The sequence below is a fragment of the Solanum verrucosum genome, unplaced genomic scaffold (assembly GCF_900185275.1).
Source record: "Solanum verrucosum unplaced genomic scaffold, falcon-dt-bn FXZP01000022.1, whole genome shotgun sequence".
Taxonomy (NCBI): domain Eukaryota; kingdom Viridiplantae; phylum Streptophyta; class Magnoliopsida; order Solanales; family Solanaceae; genus Solanum; species Solanum verrucosum.
In genome coordinates this window covers 3,681,903-3,700,976 of record NW_026020086.1, presented here as the reverse complement: position 1 = coordinate 3,700,976, position 19,074 = coordinate 3,681,903, and the positions used below count along the sequence as shown (strand labels likewise).

The window sequence follows — 19,074 nt, the reverse complement described above, 5'->3', positions numbered from 1 at the left end:
ATAGAATTTTCAGGTATGGGTATTCAATTTCTATTAGCCCATTCTATATCATCTAGGCGAGCAAATTATTTATTACACTTTCTCAAATGTGTTCTTAGTCGTCCCGTTCTCCTTTGTGTACCCATAGTTACATGTTTCATGGTCAATTTACATTTCGTGCAAGTAACAATAGTTTTTTTCTCATTTTGTACCAAAAATTTTCATACTAAAGATCTTTTAACACGTACAACGGTCTTTGAAAAAGTAGGTAAAGAGGGGAGTTCATCTTGTTTCGGTAATTCAGTAGCTGGACTTGTAGGGGTAGGGGTATCATCATCTTCCTCATTTATTTCTACTTCCTCATCTAATTCTTCCTCAAAATTAGTAAAACATCTATTTAAAGTCTCATGATCTACTTCATTTTTGTAATTAAATTCAATAGGTCCTCGTGACATAAAAGAAGTTTCATCAACATGAGTATAATCATTAGTATTAACTCTAAATCTAGGCAAATATTTAGAACTAGAACTACCTCCTCCCCTATTATTTTTTCATTCCGACATTGGTCTTTTACCACTGTTTCTTTCCGAATTCATGTTCAAGTTTAAAATAATTAAATATTATGAAAAACAACCAAGATAATATAAAAAAATAACTTAATTAATAAACAAATAAAAAATTAAAGTTGGAATGAATGTACCGAACGTCTACGTAAAAGTAGACGTATAACCAAAGTCGTAATTGAGAGATGCCAATTGAAGCTTCCGATTTACGTCAAATAAATCTCTGAAATCCGAACTTCAAGTCAATATCACAAAATAATTATTGTTAATTTATGAGAGATTGAAAATTAAGAGATTTTATAAGATGTCAATGAAATAGTTTGTGAATTTGTGATTTAAATGAAAAAATATGGGTATATTTATAGTGTTAAGGGGTTAGAGAGGGAGTGGGGGGCCGTTTTGGGCCCCAGCCCAACGACTATAAATTAACGTTCACCTTTTTAAAAAAAATTAAAAAATGGGAAGTGACCGTTGAATCGGATCAACCGGACAGGAACCGGACCGGAACCGATTCTTACCGAATCGGATCAATCGGATAAAAAACCGGGTTCCATTTCAGTATCGATTCCGATACCCTATAAGACCGGTTCTTTACCGGTTCAACCGGAATCGGACCGGTCAAAACTCTGTCCAATTGCCTGCCTTACTTTACAGTATGTGTACGTACAATGGTATTATCGATTTCATAATGAACAAGTATAGATACTTAATATGAACAATTGAATGATTTTACTTACTTGCCTACTGGTTGTTATACACCATTTTTTCCCTTTGTTCTTAACTAGTGATTTCTCCCATACCAGAAGACACAATATGCTAACTTGGATCTCTTAGTTTTTCTAGTCTAGTTCCCTTACCTTTTTAGTTTCCAGTATTGATTTCCTGACACACACACATAGAAGGTTTGCTCCCCCCCTACACCAGCAGGGCCGCCAGGACCTAGATAAGTTAATTTATAGCTTCTTCATAAAACATGGATGTTTACAGTATGTGTACGTATAATGATATTATCTCTTCTTCTTTCTTCTTTTCAAGAAAGGGATAGATTTTCTGAGCAACTTAAAAGTACATCCCTACGATAAAAAAAGAATTCACGTGCGTGTGGGTCCACACAAACTATGCTCATGTATTATATTTGTACTAGGTAACCTTTTCAATAATCGACTGTTATAAGAAAAAAAAGTAAATTCAAGAATTGTAAATATGTAATTAATGATTAAAAATATCTTGATATCTAATCATTTTTATCTTTTACATAATTTATCATATTATATGTTTGATGATATAATTGTCTTGTTAAAATTGAGTGATGTTTTTATGTAGTGATGAAACATCACTTTTTTCTATTTTTTTTATACATGAAAGATATAGAATCTAATAATTTTATGATAAGAATAACTCCTTGGGTAAAAAAAAATTATGTGAAAGATTTCGATAATCAATATTATTTATAAATAAGTTAAGACAGTTAAAAAATGTACACCGCAATAACATAAATAATTCTTTTTAGAGACAATCTACTTGTGTGAGGTCAAATGTTCACCACCTTTCGTTATTATTACTTTGTTACTCTAGCAAAATTTATAGAAGGCGAAAAATAAATTTGAAACAACAACAAAATAATATTGATGACCCTTATAGAAACTCATTCTTCATTAAACGGCTGAAGACTCTCCTAGATGTTTCATCAATACAACTTGACAACTTTTTTAGAAATATTTATGTATAATTGTTGCATTATGAAAGTACACATAAATAAAAATGTTGGATTCTAGACTCATGTTAAAGAAAATCTGTACAAACAAATACTTATAACAATAAATTTGCATAAACATAAACAACAAAGTTTAAAACATATACTCAAAAATAACAATTAATAATATAAGCATAAATTAATGACCATTAAAAAACATACCAGGATATGCAACAATAGAATGAAACAACATGAAAGAAATCGAGCCCATTGAATGCACAATGTAGTCCTCTATTTATAGACAACAAATGATAGTGTGAAAAAAATGATTATTGTGTCTTATTGGAAAGGTCACAACTCTTTGGAAAAGTTACAACCTTTCGGAAAGGTCACAACATTTCATACAAGTCGCAACTCTTCATAAAACTCACAATTTTTCATAAAAGTTGCAATTTTTCATAAAAGTTGCAACTTTTCATAGAAGTCAGTTTTTCATAAAAGTCACAACTTTTCATGAAAGGGGAAGACTAGTTTTGGAAATAACATAAATTTAAAGAGAATCATGGCTTGTGGTGGCGCCACGTAGGCAGGCATAATGTTCTCTTTTATATATATATATATATATATATATATATATATATATATATATATATATATATATTAATGTATGTACTTTCATGTCAAAAGAGTATTGAATTAACGGCTTTTAATACTTTTATTAAAAAAAAAAAAAAGAACTTTCGCAAATAGTCACTATAATAAATTTAATTATACTATATAGCTATAGTTTACATATTTACGGGTTGTAGCTACAGTTTAAGTTGTCTCATTTGTATAATTTGTAAATTTGTACAATTCGCATGTTTGTATAGGCATAATTCAGTTATTTTTGTATAAACTCAAAATAATGAATTTATACAATTACAAACATCAGAAGTGTAAACAATTATACAAATTATATTATATAAATTCTGAATTATATAAAAATTATATAAATTATATTATACAAAACCCGAATTATACAAACGTGCGAATTATTCAAAACAAAAAAATTGAGTCTAATTATAGCTAAAAGTAGGTCGCAAATTGCAATTAAGGCAAATTATAGCTATGTTAACCAATTAACTAGTACTTATATGTTTTCTTATACACATAGTTTTCCCTAAAAAATTATCGGATTATTGATTCAATAATGTTGTCACGACCCGAGCCTACACCCTGGACGTGGCCGGCACTCGAAGACCATTGATGGTCCCCAAGCGAACCCTCATCCTGGCTGACTACAAGTGGAAAACTGATTCAAGCATAGAAAGCTTAAAAACTGAAATAAAAGTTCATAAAACTTAAATACAAACTTTAAGTCCAAAGAAAACTCTGTATAATAAAATATATACAACTCGCCATAAAAAGGCAACTTTAGTCTTTAAAACATTTAATAAAATAAATGATACAGACTTCTCAACTATACTGACTATCTATGAAGCCTCTAACTGATAAAGATGGAAGTCGGGACAAGACCCACGACATCCTAACAACTGATATAACTGAAAGGTAAATGAAATCCTCCGAAAGCAAGGAAGCTCACCATAGCTAACTCGAACTCTTGAATGTATCAACGAAGCTCCTGTTGATGATCCTGAATACCTGTGTCTGCATCATGAGAAGATGCAGGCCAAATGGCTCAGTACGTGGAATGTACGAGCATGTAAGGGGAATTCTAAAACATAAACATAAGCTTGAAACTTGATAAAAAGGAAACATATTTGCCTCTTTTCAAACTTACTCAACTCAAGGAATACTCCAAACTACTCAAACTTACTCAACTCAGAAGTATTCAAGGATAAGATACTCAACTCAGAGATTAGATACTCAACTCAAGGATATGATATTCGACTCAAAGATATGATATTCGACTCTGGATGCTCAACTCTGGATACTCAACTTTGAATACTCAACTCAATATGACTGAACTCATTTCAATATAAAGCAATTTAAAACAAGTGCAATATAAAGAAACAAACTGTTTAAAAACATGCTCTAAAATCTGTGTGTATGCAAGGATACAACATAACTCTGAAATGTATATAAAAATACAATAAACTGATGTATATAAAAATACAATAACTTCTGTGGGAGTTTCTCTAACCGACAACCATCACATAAGAGCTATAGTGATGATACAACGATCTACCTCACGCTGCCAGCGCATCCTGTACCCGGCCAAAGGTATAGGACCTGAACTACTAATGGATCCACTAGTCTATGTGAAAAGGGTTCATCTAAAAAGTATGACCCTTTTCTACCCATGATGGCTACATGGTTTATGGGGGCTGTGAGTTGTCTGAACTCTCCCCCATATCGGTGCTCAATACTACTCCCAAAATATACTAGCTCTTATGTTTTAAAAACATACTTTTTTCTGCTGATTTGAGATAATTGCTCAAAAACTTAGCTCAAAGGTTATCTTGGAAATCTCAGTTTCCCTGCTTGCTTCATTTAGAAAGCTATTACTCTTTTCTGAAAACTAGCCCGAAGGCCCTTTGGAAATCTCAGTTTCCGTTCTTATTTAAATGTGAAAACATTTATAAACTCTTTGGAAATACTTAGTCCCCATATACTTTTGAAGAAAAGGACTTCAAACTTTACTCTTCACTCTTTACTGAACTCAAAACTTAAGTCTTAAAACAAAGTTAAAATGTTTGTAAAAGACTTCTTAAAATATGGTTCATACCAAATTATGGACATGAACTACTCAATGCAAGGTTTTCAATAACCATAGATAGAACTCAAATACTTGGAACTCAAGAACTTCAATAATACTACTCATTTCAAGAATGCTCAACTCAGAGGGTTCATGCGGAATTATGACCATGAACGACTCAACTCAAGGACTCAAAGATACTTCTCTTCTCAAGACTGCTCGACTTATAGGATTCATGCGGAATTATGGGCATGAACAATTCAACTCAAAGACTTTATGGGTAACATGTAATAGTCCCATGCTTAAAAATATAATCTCAAAGGGGATTAGGAACTCAGAACTCAATACTCAAGACTTAGAACTTGAAGATACTACTCCTCTCAAAGATACTCAACTTTTGGAGTTCATGCGGAATTTATGGGCATGAACGACTTGACTCGTAGGTCTACATAACATTATGAAACTCATGTATGTGAATCTTCTCATTCTCTGACTTACTTCCTCAAAACTTAGTTCAAATCGATAGTTGATCTCAAAGGATTCACAATTGAACTCAAAGGCTTTCTTGAACTCTAATCTTAACTCTCTCTTGAATTTGAATTATGAATTCAAGAGTTATGATTCATGATATGAAGGATCTCAATAACAATATAGCTATTCGATAATTAGGAATATAACTTTTAAAAGAAACGTGAATTCAAGAACTCAAAATCAACTTATCTCAAGAATACTCAAATCTAGGGAAAGTATCCTATATTACTCTTTTTCTGATTTGAAAGTAGATGTAGGGCGTGAGGATGAACTAGTCCAACACTATGATAGCCTTACATACCTAGAAGAACAAGATTCTTGAAGAATCTTGAAGAATCTTTAAGAATCTTGATGAATCTTGAAGAAGAACTTGATTAGAAGCCTTGAAACCCTAGCTTGAAGGTAAACAATCATGAAGACCTTTCTTGAGATTCTCGAGTTAGTTTCTTAAAATCTCTATAGCCAAAAATTATGATTTTCATGAGGGAAGATGAAAATCTGATTGTTTTGAGCTTTTTAATTAGTCAAGAAACTCGTTGATGGCTTTCTTGGAGGTAAAAAGACAAAAACCGATTATTTTCAATATTTTCCCGTCGGCTAATTCGTAACAGCACTGTATAGGTTACTAAAATAGTCATAACTTTTTACTCAGATATTGGATTGACGTGAAATTGGTGGGGTTGGAAAGTAGATTCAATTACCTTTAATTGGATAGGTTATGGCTCACGTAACTCTTAATATTCTAAGAGATATGGTCGTTTAAAGTTGACCTAAGCAGAATCTTACTTCAAAACTTAATAAACTTCAAGAACACTTATCAAGAACTTAAATCCATAAATTTCAAGAACGAAATTACGCTGAATAAATCATGATTGGCGTGTGGGTGAAAGAACCCAACACTATGGAAGCTTACATACCTCTTAGGGATCAAACCCATGGCGAAAATCCGCTACAACACGCAAGAATCTCGACGAACGCTTGATCCTCTCCTCTTTTCTCCTCTTCTCTCTTCTTTTCTCTTCTTGAACTCTCAACTAAAACCCTAGGCCAATTTTAGGATTATAAAACTGAACCTAATAGTATTAGACCCTTAAAATATTACTAAAAACGAATTAAATCTGGTTGGGTAAGGAAAAGACCAAAATACCCCTCTTTATTTTCGGCTATCTTTCCTTAACTGGACAGCCAATCTTCAAAAGGCCATATCTCCCTCATCTGACCTCGAAACTTAGCAAACTCGGCGGCGTTGGAAAGATAATTCAAATATATTTCCTACGGTATATGGTAGTACACCTAAAGCATCCTGAGCTATGAGTTATGGTCGTTTGAAGTCGACCCAAAACTCGTACTTAGCTTAACTTACAAAATTTCAGATTTTGCTATTTCCAATTTAATTCTTTTTGGAACTCAAGGTGCTACATCTAATGACCTTAACACTTAAGAAATTTTTAATTCCTTGCAAAAATCTCACCCACTACGAAGAAAGGTTCGGGTCTTAGTTCGAAAATTTTCTGGGGTGTTACAAATGCTTTGTTAATATTGGGTAAACTGAATCCATTAACAGCAAAATGCATCTACACTTTCAAATAATTATTAAAAATGTCAAAATATCAATATTTTAAAAAATAATTTGTATCCTAATATCATTATTTTTCTTTCCTTTTATTTCTCAAATCAGTCTCATATTAGACTAATTTCTACACCACTATCCGATAAAAAGGAAAAAATATTCACCCACTGCATACTTACCCATCTTTCTAGGGTTTTCCCCCATATATCCAAAATGTACTATTATAACAATTTATGTATTTTTCCTCCTTAGTTAAAATAAAATTGTATTCAGTACTCAATTGTATCCCCTACTCACTACAAATCAACAATAAATTATTATAACACATAAATTTCGTCGATTGTATCCCAAATTAGTTATTCATTACCTAATTATATTGGGCAATAATATATTTGTTGTATTAAAAAACACCAGTTACAAAAATCAAAAGTGTATCATATACTCAATTGTATCTAGTATTCAGTACAAATCAGCAATAAATTATTATAACGCATACATTTTGCTGATTGTATCCCCAAATTAGTTACTCATTACATAATTGTATTGGACTATAATATATTTGTTGTATTTAAAAACACCAGCTACAAAAATAAAAAACACACACTTTCATTCATTATAATCCTAGAATGGCTACAATATTTCGTAAAAAGGTTAAAATCTCAATACATACAAACACTCCACTGCATTCATAAAAAAAAAAAAAATTCTACCCAATTTTCTAGTCGATTTACGAATATCACCTATAAACAAATTAAATAATAGACCATTAAAAAGAATACTTAATCGTTTTTTTGAGTTTTCACCGACAATATCAAACTCTAAAGAAATTCGTGAAATTGACTTTGCTTATCCAAAACGATCGTTTCAAAAATCCGTCGAAGTCAATTCGATAAAGATTGAATTCGAAAAAGAGTCGACTGATTTGAAACTTGTTTTGGAATTTTTACGAACAATGGAGAAAGACTCTTCACAGCACAATGGATAGAGACCCACTTTTGTATTTCTCCTTTAAATACGCAACTGATGAAAAACTTGAAAGATTTTTACCTTTTTTAAAATATTTTATCCCATGATTTTCTCTATTCTATTGTTAAATATTTGTTTCTTTCCAATTAAACAATTTTTAAAAAAAATACATAACTCAACTCTTAACAAACTAAAATATTGATATTTTAAATAAATATTAAAAATATGGCTAAGGAGTCCCATAAGAAGCTAAAATATTGTTGTTTTGAAAAATTTATATACATGGAGTCAATATATATAAAGATAAAGAATATATAAAGAGTCACAATTATTTAAAAGGCACTATCCAATAGTTCGTTGTTGTTACTGTTATTTTTTTATATGTTACATATAGCTTTTCATAGTGTTCTATTTTATTGATGTTACTGATTTCATTTGCATATTCTTCTTTTCGAACTGCTCTCTGAAATGCCTTTTTTGTGTAGAGAGTCTATCAAAAATATGACATTTTATTTTTACAAGATAAGGTTAAATTGTATTTACCCTTCTCAAGCCCCACTATAAGCCTATAAGGATTTAAGAAAACAAACTTATCGTTATTAGGACAAATTACTTAACTACACTCCTTTACTTACTTTAATATTCATTTATCCCTACTTATTTCAAAATTTTCAAAAATCCCTTATTTTACCTATGTATCCCGCATGTATCCCGTGCACAACGCTATGTATCCCGCTATGTGGAATGTATCAAACGCTATGTATCCCGTGCACAACGCTATGTATCCCGCTATGTGGAATGTATCAAACCTAATGTATTCCATGCACAACGCTATGTATCCCGCTATGTGGAATGTATCAAACCTAATGTATCCCGTGCACAACGCTATGTATCCCGCAAACATCATTTTTAAGGGATTTTTGGTAAATAGAAAACTAGAAGGGATAGAATGTTATTTAGTACTTATAATATGTGGTTCCTATAATTTATACTAGTTATTAATAATCGAGATATTCTTGAAAATTAGTGACATGTTTCGAAACTTGAAAGTTTCAAACTCATGATGGACACCTAAATAAACAATTAACAAGGAGGGGTCAAGTTAATAAATTTACACTATCAAAGAAACTAGACTTCTTATATTGATAATCGAGAAATCTCCGAGGGTCAGCGATGCATGATCTAAAACTCATGACGTGCGCTTAATGGCACAAATATGAATCCTTATCTTTATAGTAATCTTGCATAAACATAAATCATAATCACAATCTATGAACGCAAAGAATAGTCTAGCAATGCAGGTATCAGACACCGAAAAAGAAAAATAAGGGAGGAGAAATGACTACCATACAAGGCAAGTTAAGAAAATAGAAGCTCACTTGCACAAAAAACTTACAAATTGATCATTATAAGTTGATGTTGAAGAGTTTATAGTAAAACTTACAAGGGAAAAAAGAAACAGAATTTACTGGTGCTTAACAAGTCTAAATGATATGAAAAATCATTAGTACAAAGAACTTCAGATGGATTAAAGTTGGAGAAGTGTATCAAGCAATGGTGTTTCTTCATCCTCTACACAAAAAGAGAGAATCCCGTCGGGTTCTGGCAACTTGATGAAGAGTATGTTTCTAACTGCAGCTCGACCTACTTGGCTCGGTTTACCTTCAAGTAAGGCAATGCACCGATTACATTGTTGTAATCGCTGCGGTCAACTTGTACCTGTGTAACACAAACATTATATGCTGAGTCATCTAACTTTGAAGAAAGAGTAGTACAAATCTTACTCCAAAAATTAGAGAGTTCATTCGCCAGAAAGTACACACACGTTCATCCACGAGGTTTTTGGCTTCAAGTTATATCTGTTTTTATCTTCTATTCCCTTAAACCATCACTCATTCTATACTGCAATAAGAATAGCCTTTCAATACTTAGACATTGATCTTAGGAAGGTAAGGTCTGATAGTTGGTAGCAAAGTAGCAACAAACTTTTATTTTTGGATAATCGTGGTGTTTGGGCTAGCTTGCCCACACCTTGACTAATTCCAAAGTGTACCATTAAAGTAGCAATAGACTTCTTGGTTTGTTGCAGGACATTTTGGTGAATCACATAATCATAATGCAGCTGGAAAGGATTGACTGAATTGACAAGGGTAATAACTTTTTCAGATGGGCAAGCAAATCTGTAGCTAACAAGTGACAAGGCATGAGCGAGATTCGGCCGGTGGTATCATAAATATGAGCAGATAAGTGGTGCAAATTTCGATGAAACAGTGAAGGAAAAGGCAATGCATAGGTAGGGTAGTGAGAGAACCTGCGGATATGGATGAATCAAACACCATTTGAGAACATCTTTATCGAAAACAAGTGGTTTTATTAGAGACATATGGAAAGTAAAGGTAAAAGGGTGCCAACGAGGGCTTCTTTGCCATTTCCAGAAAGTGACATGCAACAAAATTACACAATCCCAAAATGCACGGTGGAAGAAAATACAATCATTTACATTGCATTAAAGATGCCAAAAACTAGAGCTAGAGTCCGTATGACAAGAAATAAACATCATTGTGTTGGCCGTCGGGATGTGATAAGTAATTTACTTGTACTTGACAGCACACTTACAGGACCTGCTGGACAAATTATTGGGAAATCATGGAATCATCATATGAACTGTTCAGAACTATCTTAAAAACAAGTATCTCACAAATGCGTAAATGACATTTTAACTCTCCTAGTTAGTACTAAACCATACGTAGTTCCTCAATTTGCTAAGAAGAAAAAGTTGCTGCTCCTACTGGCTACGACAATGACATTTTTATTTTGCAGATCCACAAAAAATAGTTGAAACAGGTCCAAATAAAGCAAAATAGATCATGAAGATAACCAACCCCAACTAGATTGGGATTTTGAGCATAGCTGTTGCTGTTATTGTATCCACAAAAGTTAGTGAACAAATCATGTCAGCTTAATTATGGCTAGCCAAATACCTAGGATTCTGCATCACTATCAGAAAGCAAGGCTTATTTGGTACATAGGCGTAGTCCTAAACCCAATTCAACAGTCATTTACAGAAGTGGGTACTATTTACTGCCACCAAAGCTAATACACTTAAGTTCTGTACAAGCCGCGGGAAGAATTGCTCAGATACCTGTGAGTGAGGCTTATTTGGGTCGTGTTGTAAATGCCCTGGCTAAACCTATTGATGGTAGAGGTGAAATTTCCATCACAGTTATTGTATCCATATTGAGAGAGTTACAAGAAACCCTGTGATAGGAGTTCGAGTTGTTAATTCAGGCAATGGAAGAGCTTGGGGTTAGCTATATGGAATTGGAAGTATGCAGTCCTTTGAGTTGGCGATCAGTAGCATGTTCCTTCGGTAGGTGGATGTGAATGGCGCTTCAGCCTCTTGATTGTTGATAAGGGCCATTGGCTGGCACGAAGCTTGCACAAGTAAGTGAAGATAACTTCTTTGGCGTTTCTAAAGTGTGGCACACTACACGGCCAGGAAGAATAGAAAAGGTTAACGGGTAAAGAGAATAACTCTAAAGGGTTTTCAACCTGCACACTCCATGAAGTATCATATGGGTAAAGAAACCACAGACCCTTTTATCCAAATGAACCAGCTAATGGCAATTGCCAAAGGAGATTAAATTAAGTATATTTTCTCTTCACAACATCTCAAATTTGAATATTAATAGAATATCAACGCTAGTCATACCATGTGCTACATAATAATTCTTCGACACAAAAATGAGTTCTATATATAACCAAAAACTAGAGAATACATAGTTCTTTCCCTTCGCTTGGAACTGCAAACTAGCACTAGATATTTGCACACAAAAAAGATGATTTCCCATGGAATGCTTCAGAAGTGTGAGTGTCTCTTTTCATTGTCTTATCAATACGATATAAAAGCTGAGTCTTTTCCTAAATTCACTGATCACCATTACATTACTACAATTACTACACTTTTTTATGACTCTGTAATTCCTCAAATATAGAGTAGAGATAGTTCTTTCTATGTCCTGATTTCTTGATATGCAAAAGTTGCCTAACTTTGTTGGAAAAATGCACGTAAACTAGAACTCTTGCAAAATGCATTGTCCTTAAAATAATGTTCTGAAGATCATCGCCTGATTTCTACTTCAACGAATGAATTAAAAGTTGCATTCCCTATGAGATATGACATCATGGGACATAAACAGAATAAGTTACAATTCTAAAATCTATTCAGGCATTCGGAGTAGGTTTGACAAGAAATTGATATTCCAGACTGATAACAAGCAAATAATTTATATAAAGATTTCACAATAGAATGTATGAGTTCTGAGAGAAAGAAGTCAAACCGTTTTCGAGAGCCTATTTTTCCTTTTGGTATTCTTCTTCCTAAGCAAATGCTGCTTCCCAGCTCTCCTCCTCATTATCTTCCCACTACCAGACACCTTAAACCTCTTTGCTGAAGCCTGAAAATTCCAAGATTATCACAAATTCAAACACCCAACTCACAATCCTCACAGAAAACCTCCACACTTTAATATCCAAACACACACACAAAAAAAATGCAAACTTTACTTTGTGGTCTTCATTTTTACAGTTAAGGTAAAAGACATAGAAAAAGAGAGCGCCCGAGCATCTACATTCCCTTTACAAGTCATTTTCTCTCCACAGAAAATCTCCACATATGCATACACACATCAAATATAATGAGAACCGAACCGACCAATAAACCAATACTTGTAAACCGATAATACATAAAACCGAACCTACCGCTGCACACCCCTATTCTTCATTCTGTCTCCTTTGGGACACGTTCAAACACTTTCTTTTTTTTCCTTCCAAAATTGGGGGAAATGCATTTGGGAATTAATATGTGGGAATCTAACCCTTACCAACAACTTGAAAATTCAGATAGTCAACCAACTTAACTACTAAGATTCTCCGGAAATTTAAACACCCAATTACAATTCCCATAGGAATCTCCACACATACCAAAACCACACACACACTATAGTGAGCAAAAAAGAAGCAAATTTTACTTTGAGGGTCTTCATTTTATACCCTTTGGCACACATCCTAACACCTAATCACAATTCCCACATAAAACCTCCACAACAAACCTAACTCAAACACACACACACACACACACACACACAGAGCAAAACAGTGAGAAAAATAGAAACTTTTGTACCCTTTGCCACACACTACAGTTAAAGGCTGTGGATTGAAATTTCCAAGATTATCACAAATTCAAACACCCAAATCAACAATTCCAACAGAAAACCTCCACACAAACCAAAACTCAAACACACACAAACAGCAAAACCAGTGATAAAAATAGAATCTTTACTTTGTGGGTCTTCATTTTATACCCTTTATGACACTCTACAGTCAATGTCTTTGAATTTCCATTAGTGGGTGTTGCAGCATTCGAAACTTTCTCGAAGACAATTGGGGCAAAACTTGATATGTTCCTTGAAGAACTGAGACTGAGTGATGTTTTCTTGGCAATTGATGGAATGTTAACAGAGGTGCGGCAAGTAAAACCTGTTGATTTTCGAGGGGAAAAGTTTAGAACTGTGGAGAATAGTGAAGTTGAAGATGAAGAAGCCATTGTTAGAGTCATTGAAGCTTTTGTTTTCTTGAAGTTTTTTTTTTTTTTTGATATATGGATAATGTGAGGATTGAAAATGGCTCTTTTTCTATCCTTTTGTGGTACTTTTTTTCTAAAAAATTTATGGACCTCAATTTAATTTTATGGAAATATAGTAAAGTACCCTTATTGTTTGTGAAATTACACTTTGACACACTCATATGACTAATAATATTATCTCTCATTACTCATTTAAACTCTTTTTTTTAACTCTGTCACGACGAATCAATTGATTTAATGTATATATTGTTTTCTCCTTTATCCTTCGTAAAAAAAAATGGGTGGATGGGAGAGATGATGTGCAAATTTTATGTTTTGATCAGTCGGGAGGATTTGATTAGTAGCTTTAGAAATTTTTTTCAACCAATATGACTCCAATTAAATAAGCATATGTTAGTTAATATAGTATATAGACTTGTTTGGGATTATTAGATTTGAGTAGAACTCTCCACTTGAGCGAATAGGAATTGAGATTTTAAGTAGTTCATTCTTTTCTCCCCGTGATTGACGATGACCCTAGTAGTTAAATACCTTTTGAAATTAAAATCTCCACTTTGACGAATAGAAATTGAGACTTTCAATAATATGTTCTACTCTCGTCTTAAGAGAATACTAACCCTCCCAATCTCACTAATCAAGTGGGTGTAAATTAAAAACTTATAAAGATTTGGCATAAACTTTAATGGGCTTTCTAATTCTTTTATTTTCATCCGATATTCAATATTTACATTGATACAAATCCTAAATAGATCTAACAAAAACGACTTCATAATTAAAGTTCAACTCAAAACCTCTAAATAGAAATAAAGAAATACTTATCGTTCTAGCGAGTGTTGGGCTGACTTTCTAGTTGAAGCACATAGTGTTGCATAAAGTCTTAAGTTAATATTTGATGTAAAAGAGATTAGTCAAATTACCTAAAAATAACTCTATATGTACACACTAAAGTTGGTCAATATTATCAATATATATCTGTAAATCCTTCAGGTTTGCCAACATTTTTCCTTTACAAAAACACACATGCTCATAATAATTATAATTAACAGAAGAATTCAACCATATAGCAAATTCAAAATACAACAAAATCTGCTGCTGTATAGCCAAAGTTCTCAGCTTCAGAAGAAGCAGTCAAGACCTTGTCAAGATGGCTATGGACTCCCACTCCAAACTACAAACAATGTCCTGCAAGGTAATAATGTTCTTGATGTTAAATGCATATCATTAATAGGTTGATATGAAAAAGAAATGTCGAGCAAAGCAAAAGATGAATCCGTAGGCGCCTGGACACACAGAGCAAAGTGATATTCACTTTGCCCTTGCAACACCAATCTCTGTTGATTTTGGTCCAACTTGGAAACAAGCTCTCTACCTTTTCAAAGGTAGGGGTAAGGACACTCTACCCTCCCTAGACCCCACATGTGGGATTACACTGGGTTTGTTGTTGTTGCTTGGCTCAGCAAATACAGTTTTACCCGACTCCCCTTCCCCCTGGTCCGGTCACAAGCCTCACTTCCTAGCTCGATTGGTCCAACCTTCTCTATCAGTTTGGTTGAGTAGAGGATCATGCTAAGATCAGATGATCCTCCTGCCCCTGCTTCAGGTTTCTGATATGCTACTCAATTCACATTTGCTAGGGAGTATAGGATTATCTCGGACATAAGAGGTATTGATGGTGATATTCTAATCTCACTTCAATTAAGAGTATTTGAAAGTTGAAATGGTGTTTGGACATGAGTTTCACTTGTAAAAAGTTGAAGTTTTGCAAGTGAAAACCATTATTTTACTTGAAATACTCTCAAACAAGTTTTTCAATATTCTTCCCCCATTATTTCAATGATATACTATTATTTGCAACCAAACATCTTGAAATGATGCTCTTAAAGAACGCAAGCACATCGAAGTTATCATTGGATAAGGTTTCACATACTGATGGGTTTTGTCGATCGATGTCAAAGCTGTTGATGGCACAAGGTTCAGCAAGAAGCTCAACGGGTTCTTCACCTGGGGCAAACAAAGACGAACCAAACCAGTCAAGACCATCAGAAACAACTCATACACGAAAAAACACGGAAAAGAAGGTCTATGTTCTATACCTTGTTCAATTACGGCAAGAATGCCATCCTCTGAGCAAATCATGGCAGGAAGAACACGTGATTCTGACACATTTCGGTAGTTGGATGAAGTAGTATAGTTGTCATACTGGACCTCCCAAACATCACTTTCTGATGGTGAAAGAATGGGCAAATCACTGGTTCCAACACCAGAAAGCATTATAGGCTGCTGTTGCCAGCGAAGATCCCATGCAAACACAGTACCAGAGGAACCTCCTGCCTTCAAAAACATAGTAGAATTATAGACATTAAACTTGAAACAACCTTGCAAGCTGAACAAGCAAACATCCAGGCATTCTCAGTCATAACCTAGAAAATAATTGACCTTAGTACTAATGACCTGGTTATTTTGCTTCTACTAATCTCCACTTCATTCCCCTCCCCATCTCCAAAAAAAAAAGAGAAAAAAATAAAATAGGAAAAGAAGATACTTCAGTTACTTGGTCCCTTGAGTTTTGGACTTCAGCATATTTCTTAGAAATGAACTTTCAATTAAGAATTTGTTGAAGGGAATCCCATCAGATCTATCACGGGTTAAATACAAATAACATACTTGTGAAAACATCTGTATAGATATGCTATTAGCTACAGTTTTTCTATGTGAAAAAATATTCTGCTAGTCTAGTTATGACGTTGAATGGCACTGGTGCACTCCTTGTCAGCAATGCCACTCATGATTCCCTCACTACTTTAGAATTTCTGATAATATCAATACATGTTTTAACCACATTCAAGTGGCACAATCTTTCAATTTTATCAGCAACTGAAAGTCAAGGTAGTCAGTCACAGCCTTTCTTCTCTTAGTTATCACCTCTCAAAATTATGTTCCATTTAACCATAAGTTCACCTTCTGCTAGCTATTAAAACTGTAATTGAAGTTTTATGTTTCAGCTTGTTAAGGTAGGGAATGAGGGGTGAACTACTGGTCAAAGATCTGCTGACGACCTTGGCCATGGTTGGAATCACAAAAAAGGCAAACTAGGTAAAATACTTCTCATTTGCCTAAGTCTTGATAGGTAGAGTTTCCTGGTAGCTTAGTTGATAGAAGGTAATAGGTATCCGGTTGATTATATCAGGTAAGTTGTATGCACAAGCTAACTCAAATACCACCGTTATCAAAAAGGAAAAAAGGGTCAAGGAACGAGGGGTGACAAGCATTGTTAATCAAGAGTTAAAACGGAAGGCAGGAATATCAGCTTACAAGACAAGTATGCTTTCTTGATGGATGAATATCAATTGAATGTACAATTCCAGAAGTAGTTCCACGTGTCCTGCGATGTAGTCAAACACACTTTCAAAAAAAAGAAGTTCACCTCAATACAATACGAAACACCAGTCTAGCCAGGTAAAAGATGTATAACATAGAATCACAAAGAGAGAGTCTTCCATGCTATGACTAAGGAGTTGAAAATCAACAGAAAGTTTATCTTCTATTTTTTTATGGGCCAAGATAGATCCAAATTGCAAGTCCATGCTGAAGAGATGGGTAAAAGATTACTTTTTTCTCCTCCTTTTGTGTTTTCTTTCAACAGCTCAATATCAAGATAGTAGCATAGCTCTAAGCTGAAACATATCATCTGTTTAAATATATAATGGCTCAATTCCCTCATTCCAACCAGGCTCCCTCTTATCTACTTTAACTAAGATTTAGACCTATAGGTGATAGCTGAGACGCCACGGTAATTTTGCAATAAAAAGTCAGCATCTTCACTTCACATCAACTTCATTTCACTTCAGTACTTTGTTATCAAATATTCCACAAGTAAGAAGTCTACCAAAACCAATTAACAAAGAACCACAAATAATACACCATGGATATATGCATTCATGAACATTCAACCGAAAAGCTCAGATATCAACATATACAAGAAATGAATAGCAATGCAGCTAAAATCCCATTACCAATTAGCTTTAAACTGCGAAACAGGTCCACCGGGGCGTCGTTGATCCCACCATTGCAGACCAAATCCCAACCCACCACTCACAAACTCCACCGGAGACGCCCACTTCACTGCGCCATACGAAACCAATCCATTACTATCAAACACCTTCCTAGTACTCAACCCCCCTCCAACAAAACTCACCCAATTAATCCTCCCATCTTCCCCAACACTCACAAACTCCGACCCATTTTCACTCACATCAATCCCATTAACCCGACCCAAATGAAACCCCTTTTCATCCACCGAATCCACAAATTCCAACGACCCATTAACCAAATCAGCTGTATAAAGCAACAGCGAACCCGAAAACGTGGAAGCAGCTATAAGGGGTTTATTGGGGTTTTGCGAAGTTGTCAATGAAGTGATTCTTGATGGGGTTGTGAGTGAAGATTGAAATGTGAGTTCTGGTGGGTTTGAGCTTGAATTTGAACTGTTTAAGATTTGGAGTGAAGAAGTTGAGGATTCGGAATCGAAAGCTGAAAGGATGATGTGACGGTGGAAAGCGGAGAGTTGAGGGAGCCAACGGAGGGAGTCAATATAGTGATCTTGAGGAAAACGGTGGACTTGGAGATTTTGAGAAGAAGAAGTGAGTACTGCCATTGTTGTGTGAGGGGTTTTTGCTTCGAGGGTTTTAGCATACAGTTTGGGACTATATATAACTTTATGGAGAAGGTGAGGTTACTATATTGTAAAAAGTAGACATATTGAGGTCTCGTGTGATAAGAATGTGTCAACGAATCTTAAATGTAAGTTCTATAAAGTGATAGTTATATGGTATTATTATATGGGGTAAAATATTGATCATCACGAACTCGCGGTTCAAAAGATAAAAGAACATTGAGATGAATTAGATGTATGAGCATATTAAGAGAGCTAGGATCAGAATGAAGTTATTCGAGACAAGATAGGAATGGCCTCTATATTGGATAAGATAAGGAAGGCGAAGTTGGGATGATTCGAGTATGTGGAAAAAAAAAGATGCATGAATTTCTGGTGAAAAAGTGTGAGAGGCTAACTATAGTGGGTATAAGGAGAATTAGGGGCCGTTTGGTTGCTGGTTAGAGTTATGCAGGTATTAGTAATGCAGGTATTAGTTATGCAGGTATTAGTAATGCAGGTATTAGTTATGCAGGTATTAGTTATGCAGAGTTTAATTATGCAGAGTTTAGTTATGCAGAGTTTAATAATTTTTTTGGATGTTGGTTTGTTATATTAAAAATTAATAAACATTATATACTTGTTAAAAATAAATTATTTGTTATTGTTATATCTTAGACCTTTCTTACCGTTGTATTTTTATTTATTTTTGCGTTTTGCTTAGGCAAAATTTTGGACAGAAACTTAAATGCCACATTTTTCAACTTCCTCATATA

General features: G+C 34.1%; 2 protein-coding genes across 2 annotated transcripts; both read right to left on the bottom strand.

The window, feature by feature from the left end:
* Positions 1-9,377: 9,377 nt before the first annotated feature.
* On the bottom strand, positions 9,378-13,705 carry LOC125824444 (50S ribosomal protein L35, chloroplastic). Its single transcript, XM_049503818.1, has 3 exons — positions 13,345-13,705; positions 12,344-12,460; positions 9,378-9,722 (listed from the first exon to the last, which is right to left on the bottom strand). Exons 1-3 carry the CDS (start codon positions 13,618-13,620, stop codon positions 9,648-9,650), a joined length of 468 nt encoding a protein of 155 aa, XP_049359775.1. The 5' UTR covers positions 13,621-13,705; the 3' UTR covers positions 9,378-9,647.
* Positions 13,706-14,595: 890 nt separating this feature from the next.
* On the bottom strand, positions 14,596-18,351 carry LOC125824456 (nuclear pore complex protein NUP43). The gene is made up of 5 exons (XM_049503836.1): positions 17,661-18,351; positions 16,960-17,029; positions 15,741-15,978; positions 15,575-15,648; positions 14,596-14,829 (listed from the first exon to the last, which is right to left on the bottom strand). The coding sequence occupies exons 1-5, from the start codon at positions 18,299-18,301 to the stop codon at positions 14,776-14,778; spliced, it is 1,077 nt and encodes a 358-aa protein (XP_049359793.1). The 5' UTR covers positions 18,302-18,351; the 3' UTR covers positions 14,596-14,775.
* Between the last annotated feature and the right edge of the window lie 723 nt (positions 18,352-19,074).